Source organism: Ursus maritimus, unplaced genomic scaffold (genome assembly GCF_017311325.1).
Source record: "Ursus maritimus isolate PB19 unplaced genomic scaffold, ASM1731132v1 scaffold_30, whole genome shotgun sequence".
NCBI lineage: Eukaryota > Metazoa > Chordata > Mammalia > Carnivora > Ursidae > Ursus > Ursus maritimus.
The window spans coordinates 10,330,464-10,343,482 of NW_024425564.1; the positions used below are offsets into that span (position 1 = coordinate 10,330,464).

The following is a 13,019-nucleotide window of genomic DNA, read 5'->3' on the forward strand; positions in this document are numbered from 1 at the left end:
GCCGGAGCAGGGAGCATCCTCGGGGCACACGAGGACCACACTGTTCTGAAGATTTTAGGAAGCACCAAGGAACAATGTCACCGCGCTCTTTACTAAAAGCCCCGAGATACTTTACTGTGGATTGACAGGTCTGCAAGGAAAAACCACAGCTATGAAGTAAGCGCTCATATTCTTTGTGTTGCTTTTGAAGAAGCCCCAAATTGCGGGAGACTCCTGCAGAACACGGTGCCGTCCAAACTTAGAGGGTTTCTCTCAAAAGAAGTTGCACTGCTTTCACATATTCTCTTAAGGCTACTGACCCCCAACCCTTCAATAGGCTAGGGTCTCTGCCTGCCCCTCTTCTGCAGGGGAAGGTGGTGGGGCAGGCACGTCGGGAGCCCGCGGCTGCTGTTGGCACCATGATGCACCTCCCAGAACCCCCTCAGCGGTCAGTCCTTCTCCGGGGCACAACCTTGGCTGAAAAAACGTGCCTCATCCAGGCCACATCCTTCCAGAGGCAGACTACATACAAAGGACTGATGGACACAGGGACAGAAGTCCCAGCCCCCGTCCCCTACATGCTATGCTCCATCTCAAGTCTGCTGCCTGGGAAACCCCTGGGCAAATTCCTGAACTTGGGCCTCCGTTTCTTCAACTCCAAACTAGGAATCACAACACCCGCTCACAACTGCTGTCAACATTGAAGGGGACGGCCCACATACGGGCAGCCGGGCAGCGTCTAAAGCGGGGTCCTGTTTTGCAAGCTCTCTTCCATTCCCGCCCCCTCACAGGTAAACCCCAACACCTCAGTTTTGCTGTATCTTTTCAAGTTCTAGCATCGCATTAAGTGTACGTGTGGAATTTTGCTTACAGAATCTTCAGCCATGGAGCCTTTCCCTCGCGTTAAGATTTTTATTAAGTGATACACAGAGCTGAAGAGATTACTGGCAGGACAGTACTAAATATTCACATAAATAACAGGTCACAGGATTTAATAATTACAAAATAACTTTGAGGTATAATTTTTATCAGCAAGTCTCTATAATAAAGAGTACAGTAAAATCAGTGTTGTGGTGGCATGGAATATTCTATAAAATCAATAATGCTCATCAATGAAGAGCTACTCTGTATTTCACAGGATCAAGAACACTGAAAGAACTGGAATACTGTGCACCTGTCAGTAACTTCTGAATAAGCAGATTTCCCATCAGTACGCTGACAGCAAGGATGAGTCTGGATCTGCTTTCTACCCAGTGCCCTCCTCGTATCCAGCACATTGTAAATGCTCCATCAATATCAGTTGAATGAATGAGTGAGTGAAGTAAATATGACTAAATCATAATGGCTCCCCCTTTAGAATACTGATTCCATTAGTTTGATTAATATCCACACAAATAGCCTCATCGTGAGTCTCTTACTATTTGGAGCTGTTACATTTACAGACCTCTAATATATTAACTCAATGTTTAAAAAAGAAAAGGCCTGCCATGTACCATCGGATTTTTTTCTTAACACTTGACTACATCTACCATCCTTAAAGACATCCATTGTTTTGGTCTTACGGTGGCATGAGATGCTACAATTTCACGCCTCTCAAAAAGAAAAAAGGCAAGATGCAAATTAGATAAAGACTAATTTTCTAGTAAAATGAATAGCAGACACTGATTTTAACATGTCATACAAATTACAAGGGAAAAATTTAATGCTGATGTACATGCTAGCTGGGGAAAGGAGAAATCTGTGCATACATTTGAACGTATATGACGGGTACACATTCGTAAGTACTTGAAAATATGTTCTATAGACTCAAAGAGAATTTGACCCTATAGCCCTTCTGATTGTTTCTGGCAATGTGAACAGAAATTTCAAGGATGACAAACTGTCCTCACACCTTATTTTAGTTAAAGAGTTTAACTTCACTGCTAGGGATATCAACCCATTCCCTAAGTTAAGTGCCAAGTAAACACACCAAACAGAAGGCCTCTAATGACCTAGGTAATTCAGGAACTAAAGTGCCTAAAAACTGATTCTGTTGCATCCACACTGTGTATAGAGTTTATTATGGTTAGGAGAAACACAGAGAATAAATATTGACTAGAACACACACACGAAAATACCTAAAGTGGGCTGAACAGAACCTAAAGGCAGTGGTACCTGGGAGCACAACTTTTACAGAAGATCAGTCACCACTGCCAAGGTCACAACCCGAGGGAAGATTTTTTTTTTCACAGAAGATGCAATAATATCAACAGTGCACAACGTAGTCAAAAAAGAACGTGATTTTCTTTTGTGTCCCAAAGTGAGAAAGGCATTTTCATCTGCTTTGCCTGCCTTAGGATTACGTGTCTTCTTCCCCTCCCTCAAGCACATTCATAATAACAAACTGAACGTTAAAAGCTCTAGAGAAAATAAGGATTAATGACTCACTTTAATGGCTCAGGAGACAGTTTTGTGCCTGAAAGGTTGAGCTGCATCAGAGACAGGGAGCTACTGAAAAACTGTTTGAAGGACGGGGGTACTTCTTTTCCTTTCCTGAAAAACAAAACACGAGCATCATACCAGCAGTTATGCTTGGGGTCAGTACCCCACTTCCGGATTGTCAAAATTACCCGTTGGTTATTCAGACCCTGGGAAAAAAAACCCATGAATCCATTATATTTTCCGTAGAAATTTAAAGGTAAAAAGAAACAAAATGTCTGGAAGCTAAATAAATCCAATACCATCAAAGGAAGGATGCAAGAGAAGTTAAGACATTTCACTTAAGTCCTTAAAACTACTGCCATTCTTTGTGGCTAATGATCTCAAAATGTGTTTTGCCCATGGATCTCCTTGTTTGAATTTTTAAGAAATTGGAGGTCAAAGAGGATGTCTATGTCTCACAATTTAATGAGCTCTCCCTCTGGGTGGCACTGAATACTAAGGACCGCTACATGCACTTGGCAAAACTCTTAGACGAGGCCTGTCTCAGATGCAACAAGATGTGACCTAATGTCGAACTCAGGAACAACACAGACAGCCTGACTGGCATGAAGCCTGTGCAGCAAATATCCCGCTCAGCTCTTACATCCACAGGCGCAAATCTCATCATTTCAGGCCAAATATTCAAATAAAGACAAAACTCCAAAGGAGATGGCTATAAACTGCAAATACGTGGCCTTGTTGTTACAGCAGAAATCATACATCTCAAAAAGGTGGCAGAGTCAACACCACACTAGGAGGGTTTGCGGAAAACAAGAGCCCAGAGTCAAAGCTGGAATGTGAACCCTTTGCTTGTTTTGTTCTCTCTGCTAGAAGTGACGGCAGGACTGAGTGAGTCCACATGCGGAAAGCACTGATGGAGAGTAAACACTTAGTGGTAGTTATTCATACTCTGTGGGCGGATTCAGAGAGTCTCAGGGCAGGGGCCAGGCTAGCGGTCTAGCTCAACCATGTAACATTCAACAAGATTTCCTGCACAGAGGTCCAGGAAAACCTGTCTGTATTAGAAAAAGATTTTAAAACAAGATAATTTCAGGCTACCTGAGAAGAACTAGCTAAGCAACCAGAATCTCTAAGAGGTTGAAAAATAAATTTAAGAGGAAAGAGAATTCTGGTAGAATATATATTAGATGTTTCCCGTGAACTCTGGTTCCCAACAGTGGAACAATATAAGCCTGTATATTCCTGTTCGTTTTTGATGAGCAAATGTTGTTAAAATACTCTCTGAGGATACTTCTCCTACTGCTACTTTGTCTGGGTGTCTACCATACCAATGTTTCCAAATATTCACTGCCCAGTTCTGTGGGAGGACGATGCTTCATCCCCCCACTGCTGGCAGGCTTGGCCACGCAGGTCCCTTTGGCCAAGGGGACATCACATCAAACACAAGCGATATGTGTGACTTCCAGAGAAAAGCTGCCCCAGCCATTATGAGCTGTGACTCTTTTTCCTCTGCTGCGTGGCTACAGATCTGTCTTCCAGAATAGAGGCATGTGGCCAGCCCACAAGGGACATGTCACAAAGCTACCACTGCTGAAAGCCATGGAGATGGGCGTGGGAAGGGAGGACAATTTGTTACTACAGAGCAACCTAACCTATCCTGACTGATACACTTAGGAACAAAAGTATGAAAAGTCTGGCTGACGGTCCACAGCTCAGTGTAAATGCATCAATTTCAAGATAAATCACGAAGGGCTTGCTAGGATTGTATCTAGGTAATGTGCTGGGTATTTAATCACAACCTTTTACTTGGACAAGGTGATTGTTAGCATGGTCCTGCTCCATAAGTTTAACAGCTCTACTGAAGACCCGTCATCACAGAGGGGGTGCCTGGGTGGCTCGGTCAGTTAAGCGGCCGATTCTTGATTTCAGCTCAGGTCACGATCTCAGGATCCTGGGATGGAGCCCCACATCTGGCCCGGGCTCAGTGGGGAGTCTGTTTATCTCCCACTGCCCCTCCCCCCACTCCCGTGCATGCTTTCTCTCTCTCTCAAATAGTCTTTAAAAAAAGACCATTCATCACAGAATTCACAGTATGTGAACCCAAAAAAGCTGATTATGTGAAAATTTTTATATTCTATGACATCGTCTTCCCAACTCAGCTGCTCAGTCAATCACAGCCCCCTCAAAGCATGGCTTCATGACAGGCTTTCAAATGCACGAGGTGACTGCGCAGTCTCAATTAATGCCCTGAAGGCCCTCGAAATAGTGTCTTAGAAAACCCTCAACTCCTCCCACCATTATAAAGGCTTCACACTCTCTGATCTTATTCCGTTGAGGCATTTGTGGCCCAGTTTTGCTACTATAAAGATTTACTTTACTGTTGAAGTAATGGACCAACCGTGCTTTAAAATACGGAATAATTCATTTGCGAGGCACAGCTGTAGAATAAAGCAGGCTTAACAACCAAATTCTCCAAAGAAGTGAGGGTTATTCCTTTGCATACATAAAGCTTTCGAAATGGTAACTTATTAAAATGGAGATAGTTCTAGTAGTCAGCAATTCTCCCTATTATTAAAAAGCACACGATGATGAAAATATTCTTTATGATCTATGGTCATCATTTCGAATGCTAAAGGTTGTACTGTATTAATACATTGGATGGTCCCAGAATTCCATAGGCAATAACCCATGTACTTTTGATGACTTTCCTTTCTTTTCCATCCATTCTAAGTTGCTGCCGTTTGTGAATACTTGCTGTTTCTAATCTAATGCCTTACACTGCAAACAATTCTAAGTCAGGAAGGTAGAAGTGAGGTGCTCAGGTCGGGCCTCCAGTTGTACAAATTAAAATTCGTGAATCTGAGGGCCCCTGGGTGGCTCAGTCAGTTAAGCATCTGATTCCTGATTTTGGTGCAGGTCATGATCTCACAGTTGTGGGATCGAGCCCCGCATCAGGCTCCACGCTCAGCACAGAGTCTGCTTGAGATTCTCTCTCTCCCCTCTCTTTGCCCCTCCCTCCTGGGGCCCCTGCCTCTCTCTCTCTCTAAAATAAATAAATAAATCTTTTTTAAAAAATCATTTAAAAAAATGCATGAGTTTGGGGCCAGCCATACGCTTTGCTCCCCAGAGGGAGTTTATACTTGCTTCCAAGTTTATTGTTGAGAAGTCCCTTCTAAAAGAGTTTTTACTGTTTTGAGAGAGAGTGCCCGTCCTCATGGGACAAGCAGTTATTAGATAGTTCACATAGCAGGCTGGAGTGATCGCTAAGAACGTCATACAGCAGTGAAAAAATACAACAAAAACTTGCGCTTTCAAGGCCTCGTATTCACCAATTACAGATTAAGGCCACCTCCCTTCAGACACGCAGCCTTTATCACTCTGTTTCAGATCACTACAACCTTCTCTGGGAGGAAGACACTCCCAGATGACAATGGTGGCAGGCATAAACACATACCGGTGAGAAAAGACAGCTCTGGAGAGATTGAGCACAGCTAAATATTGGAGGCATCCCCGGAGAAGAGCCGTGCAGACCTACAAAAGAGAGAAGGCACTCTTAGTTTCAAGTATTTCGAGGCCTAAGAGAATATTTTATTAGCGAGAAAGCCCTCTATCCCCCCAAATGGCTGCTTCTGACACCCCCAGCGCAGTATCAGAAAACCGTTACCATGTCCAGGGAACATTCTGTATTGGATAAATCCAGATGAGCGATGGCATTCGGCTGGGCCAGAAAACTGTACATGCACTTGAAATAAAAAACAAAAAACAAACACATTAGGATCTGGAAATACACACTTGTGCGCGTTAATATTTTAAAAAAGAGCCCAAATCTTCCCATAACCATTCTCTACTCTTCCCAAGAAGATGAGCAGAATTTCATGTCATTCCATGGCCTTCCCTGAGAGCAAAGTTCCAAAGAATATTTAAAATAAAATTATGTTTGAGTTAAAAAAAAAAAAAAAGACCAAATGAACTCTTGGCTGCCGACCCCCCTTTTGTTACACATGACTTGGTTTTCCTGATTAGCTCCATTTTTATAAGTTTGGAGCAGTGCTAATTAATTTTAACTGCTGAGATTAAAATACCACCTGAATAGCACTCACCCTATCAAAATGCTAATCACTTTCGTAAAGTGTTCAAAGATCCACTAATTTGAATTTGAACCATCAGATGGTCTCAGGCTATACTCTCTTTCGTCCAACACAATGATTTTTCTATCCTTAGTTACTTCCAAAATCTAACAAGAAAGGGTCTGATGGCACTATTAGCTTAGGTCATGTCAGGTTTCAAGGGTCACATTGTCTAAACTCTCCCCTTATTCCTGGGCAAGGCCATCAAAACGATAAATCTGAGAACCCTCTGTCCTTCTCTAATTGCTCTGTGAGAGTAGCAACTGCTAGAGTCCACCAATAACAAACTGACTCCAAGCTCCCGCCACCAGGAAATTAGCTAAATTCTCCTTCGCTTCTCTGGATGCCACCAGATCCTTGCAAAAACCAACCAGCTTACGTCGAGATGCCCTGGTCCCTAGCAAAGGCTCGCACTGCAGTGGATTAGCTCTATCATGCTTGAGCAAAACCCTCTCTACCAAGGAATTCAAAAAAGCACAAGATTAGCCTGTAAATACTTCAGAATAACTAGGCACACACAACAGACTGGATTATGAGACGTTCTGATCCAGAAAAATAATTTGCTCTCACTTCTGTAAAGATCTCTGCTTCTCTCTGGCTTTGCGGGGCATGTGGTTTTCCTCCAGGCCACCAGCTGGGGGAGCTCTAATCACCCTCGATTGGTGATAAGACCCTACTTGGCCAACACCTCTCCAAAGAGGCAGGTCCAGCTAGGCGGCTTGCCCCGAAGGCAGGGGCCGGGTAAGCCCCTCCCTGCACCTGCGGCAGGGCTCCCAGAACCTCCCAGAACCTGTCCAGGGCTGGGAGCCCACTCACACAGGCCTCATGGTTCCACTTTCCCTTCCGCTGAGGCCAGCTGGAACAAGACCCACCCTCAGCCAGTGAAAAAATCCTGGGCTACTTTGTCATCTACCTTGATAGAGTAAATGCCCCTATGTTAGCAGAGTCTTATTATTAAATCTTTGGGCTCCACTTTTAACCCTCTCTCTATTTCTCTAGTTTGCCACTGTAATATCTTAGTGGTTTCCCACTGGACTCCCTGTTTATCTGGGGAGGGAGCAGATTCATGAATCATCACTGAAGGTGATAACTAACATGGGGCCATACATTGAAAAAGTCACAGCACACCCAGAAACAGTATTGCTTACAATGGGTTCAAGTATCAGGGAGAGGGAAGAAATCCTACAAAAAGGACTGTGGCAATATTCCCTGCCTTACCAAGAAAGTAAAACGTAAGAGAAATGAGAATAAATTTCACAAAGGTTTTCACCCCCATAAAGAGGTGGGACACACACGAAGGTCCTTCGAAGATGCCCACTAGTAGGCTCTACGTGGTAAGGGAGCATTTCTTCTCAATTCCATCATGGTGACCAGAGGGGACAACTCACCAAATCTGACAGCAAGACCACACCTAATTCACTGCACCAATAAGATCTGCCAAACATTGACATTACCGATTCAGCTGCACGAAAAATCTTATCATTGAGGGGAAACTTTTTGTCTTCAAACTCGAACTTATTTAAGGAGTGGCCCCTGTGTATTCCCAACCCTTCCCTCTCCCTACCGTATTCATGGAATATAGGACTGGACTTTATCCCAATATCCTCTTTCAACTGCAAACTATTAAAAAAAAAAAAAACTCATGTGTCTTCTTTACAATATTATTTAATGATGAAATCATTCCGTTTACATTTCTAATCTTTGTTATCAGGCAATTTTAAGAAGTGCAATAATGGTTAAAATGAAGTGGGGAAAAAAGTCCTTCAGAAAAAGTATTTCCAAGAATTCACACTTCAGCAACATTAAGTTAACAGGGGAAAACATCTATGTGCTAGATTACATTTAATTAAAGACAGCTCCAGACTTTTTCTCTACAACACGTTGTAAGCTCATAACTAAATGATCTTTAAGTATCATGATAAGGGGAGCTGGGGAAAACCATGTTTGCAAATTACTCCAGGCTCATGGAATACAGCGTCTTTGCACATGACCGTGAGGAAAGGAAAACTTACTGAGAGGTCGTCTCCGCGAAGGACGTTCCCTGAGAGGTCAAGATGGGTAAGGGTGGTGGCGGTCAACGGGTTGGCACTGAGTGACTGAGAAAGGTGATTCACCCCTGCAACATGGAGAAGATCCAGCTCAATTTCCACTCCAGGAAACAAAAGAAGCGTTGGGAGTGTCTATAAATGGCCCCATCAAACTGCAGGACTGAGGTTAGCACAAGTACTGTCCCCAAAGGTAGAACTGTCTTCTTTGCCCTCCCCTTGGGGAGAACAGGAGAGTCACAGACACAGCTATCTCACTGCACAGAAGAAAGAGACAGAACTGGGTTCATTCTGTTCCACTTCTGATGTGGATGGAAAGGATTTGACGTGGAAGTCCTAGAATGATGCATGCAAGTCTAACTGGTCATTTCCATCTTTCTCTTAATCCAGCTTGGTGTTTCTGACTTGGTGTACGGGATTTAAGCGATGTAGGTACGCCTCCAGGCCCTTCTCGCTACTTAAAGTACTCAGAAGTTAATGTAGGAGTCAGATGACTGTTCTATCTCATATATCGTACTCAAGGCAAAATTCAGAGGGAAATGGATTTTTACAAAGAGTGAGAACACGATCTGTATACAATATAAGAAGCAATCGAAAGGAAAAACGGATAGTTAACACTATACACTATTGACACACGTAACAGAAATGGCTCAAGTCGAAGTCAACTGAACTGAACTGAACAGGTTATTGCCACCTCAAGAAACAAAGAATAAACATGAGGAGGGCAAGAGTGTTCCGTGAGGTGAGAGCCATGTTCTTTTCTACGCGGGTAACAGTCATGGAGGCACGTCTGTTGGTGGGTTCTCCTCGGGCCACTTCTCTCCACGGGGGGAAGCAGAGGCTTTAGAAGTGGTCACCACAAAATGGGAGCCCAGAAGAGTCTGGCCGCTCACTGGGACTCGAAGAGGTCAATATACACAACAGCACTGATGCTCATTCCTAGGGTAACAGGGATAGGGGACATAACAAGGCTCTTCATGTCTCTACGGTTCACAGTTTTAATTTGCATATTTCTGAAATACAGCAATCTCCAAACTGGATATACATTCATAAATTTTTTTTTTTTTCAGTAAAATTCTTCTCGAAAATCTCAGCCTGTCTTGAGCACCCTATAGGGAGACAGGGAAGGGGGCTTTGGCCCACACTTGCACAGACCTTCCTCGGGATAAGGGACGGGGGTAGGGCCTGCCCGTGGGAGCCAGAGTTGGTCACAGCAGCAGGATGCAGCAAGGCCAAGAAAAAAGCAGAGGGTCCCAAGTAGAGCCCCACACTGAAGCAGGTCTCTGCTCTGAGTTTAGCATATTTGGTGCGTGGTACTGATGAAAGGGTTGTTATCTTATCCTCTAGCTTTGGGGGGTTACAAGAACCGACTGCAGTGTGTGTCTGATAAAGACGACTGAGCCATTTCTCAGGGGTGACTGCCTCTGGGTACCGTAGACGGAGAAGAGACAGAAGTGGAGAGTGAAAAATGTTTTAGTTGAGTACCAGGACGAAGTTCTTGGCTATCGATTCAACATTTGTTAAGAGCCCATGTTTATAAAATGCTGGGGATTGGGAAATAAATGGAAATGAGACCCATTCGTTGCCCTCGAAAAGTTCAAAGACCATCAAGAAGGAAACTAAATAAATCCCACCATGAAAAATCAGCACTACACAAGGAGTATTTATTCACTGCAACCAAAGTTTATCTAAGACCGACTGTCCACCAGGCATGGGCTTCTGAGACCCAGGGCATCCTACGTTACCCTTGAAAAGCCAGTGCAACGAGAGACACAGTCCAACAATCATAATCCAGTGAGGCCGGTTCTATCAAAGAGGTAAGAAACAGGAGCTTGGCAGTGAAGAGCTGGAGATTCGATTAATTATGCTAGATAAAAGGAACTTGCAATGGCCGGTAGGAGGTTAATTTCTGGAGGTAACATCTAAGATTGTTTAAACGACTAACTTCCCTCAGTGTGTACTGTCATTAGTAGTACTAGCGTATTTTGTATCGGAATAATTGAGTCCCGAGCATGGAGAAGACCAGACGGTCTCTCATCAAGAAAATCTTTTGTAAAATCACTTCCTTAGTGAGGTATAACAAAACTCAGTAAATAAATTCCAAAATTAGAAGGTCAAATTAGTCTTGACAGGAAAATGCTCCTTGACAAGTGTGGGCGCTTGGCAGTTGGCCAACATCTGAACAGAATCAGGAGAGAATTACACTCTCAGCTTCATGCTACTAAAACAGAATGAAGGACTTCCTCCCCCACCTCTCGAGCCCACGTCCACGTGACGCCTGTGTTAATAGGCACACTAATAGCAGGAAATTACAAAAACATAGGATGGAAAAAAACCAGGGCTCTTACAACCCAAACTAAACCCAGATCTACGTGCCTTTCTCGATGCTGGCTGTCTAGAGATTTTGACCATTCTTCATATTTATTATTGGAGTATTTACAGCTGGAAAAAGGTAGTACCAGATGGCCCTGCATTGACATAATCTGGCAACCAGCAGGATATTTACTAGAAATCCAGAAAACTATCATTTGGCTAACATCTGAGGAAGAGAAAGGGTATTTGGAGACAGTGGGGATGTCATGGGGAGATTTAAAAAGCATGGAGCCATGAATATACATGTTTTCACAGAACTAAAATACAAATGTTAGTCAAATTCAGCAAAAGATTAAAACTGCAGTGTAATCTGAGTTACTGTGAATCTTCAAACCTTTCAGATACTACGAGAAAATCTGCAAGAATAATGAAATCCTTTAAGAAATCCTCTTTTTTTGAGAAAAAAAACAAACCAACATTTCAACACACACATCTCTTAGGAAGGGCAGCTTAAAATTCTTTGGGTTAGAATATCATTAAACAATATTAATTCTCAAAACACACATTTTAACGAACACAAGCTTTATGGCAGAGAAAGATAAACGTGGCATGAGGACCTTTATCTGGGAAGGGCATGGGGAACACGGGTTTGTCCTCACTCGTGAGGAAGCTGAGGACCTCTGCTCTGCCTGGGGAACCTCCCACCCTCACTGACACCTGGAGGGACAGGGACATAGTGACTGGTGGCCTCCCCACACTTGTCCTTGGGAGGATAAATGATCACCACATCCTTTTATCTGTTTCTCAGCCATGAACAAATAAACTAAAATAAATAAATACAAGTTTGTTTGTTTTTTTTAAACACCTCTATCTTAAAAAAAGAGTGGGGCCCCACAGCGTGGTGATTATAGTTAAGGCCGTATTGTGTATTTGAAAGCTGCTAAGAGTAGGTCTTGGAAGTTCTCATCAGAGGGTAAAAGAAATTGGAACTGGGTGTTGACAGACGTTAACTAGACTTACTGTGGCGATCATTTCAGAATATATAGCTATCAAATCATTACGTTGTATGCCTGAAACTAATATAATGTTATATGTCAATTTTATCTCAACAAAAAACAAATTTTTAAAAGTTACACCCATGGAGCACATGGCAAATGATTAGTACTGTTCATGTGTGGGGAATATATATAAATTAAGACAGAAGATTAACATGGCAAATAGGCAATAAAGGATGGAAACTAGCAACTTCCTCCGAAAGAAAGACAAATGACTAAGAAATGGGAGGGTATGAGAGGCGGGGGTGGGGAGAGAATTCACCTAAGCAATAAGTCAGAAAACTAAAATTAAAATATCAGACCATTTTGAGGAGCCTGGGTGGCTTCGCCAGTTAATTGTCTGACTCTTGGTTTCAGCTCAGGTCATGATCTCACGGGTCGTGAGATCGAGCCTCACATTGGGCTCCCTGCTCAGCAGGGAATGTGCTTGAAGATTCTCTCCCTCTACCCCTCTCCCCTCTCATGCACACTCTATCCCTAAAATAAATAAATCTTTTTTAAAAATCAGAACGCTTTTGCTTATATGCTTGATAAACAATGAGAAAGGAGAATAACATGTAAGGGTGGTGGGAATGTGGAGATCTGTACAAACAACTTGGAGGACAACGTGACAGTAAATATGAAAAGAAAGCTTTAGAAAAATGCATGACCTTTTTGATTCAGCAATTCTACTCAGAGAAATTTATCCTAAATAAGAAAGTAACAAAAGAATTAGAAACCACACAAATGTACAAAAACAGGCCATTTAAATCAATGATGGGGAGTCCTGCACACGCTGGAACAGCATGGAGCCACTGAGAGTAACCACGCGCTTGCGGTCCTACGGGATCACAACATACTAGGTGGGGAGAAAGTTAATGAAATGGCAAGCATTTTGTGATACCATCTGCACGTGTGTCTGTACGTCGGCATATAGATAAACTGTGTACAGACAGAAACCGTGCGGAAGGATGGGCACCAGGCTGTCAGCAGGGGCGGTCTCATAATCGTTTGGTACTGGCATTACGAGTAACTGTGGCTTTCTTATGTATACTTTTCAGTATCTTCTAAATCTTTACCATAAATATACGATGCATTGA

At 43.0% G+C, this 13,019-nt stretch overlaps 1 protein-coding gene across 3 annotated transcripts in view; it reads right to left on the minus strand.

The window, feature by feature from the left end:
* CARMIL1 (capping protein regulator and myosin 1 linker 1) overlaps positions 1–13,019 on the minus strand; it is a 303,770-nt gene that overhangs the window by 121,576 nt on the left and 169,175 nt on the right. For all 3 annotated transcript variants that reach the window (XM_040644903.1, XM_040644902.1, XM_040644900.1), the window contains exons 13-16: positions 8,540–8,643; positions 6,065–6,142; positions 5,855–5,931; positions 2,407–2,511 (exon numbers count right to left, since the gene is read on the minus strand). In XM_040644903.1, coding sequence (XP_040500837.1) covers positions 2,407–2,511; positions 5,855–5,931; positions 6,065–6,142; positions 8,540–8,643 — 364 coding nt within the window. The remainder of the gene's footprint in view (positions 1–2,406; positions 2,512–5,854; positions 5,932–6,064; positions 6,143–8,539; positions 8,644–13,019) is intronic.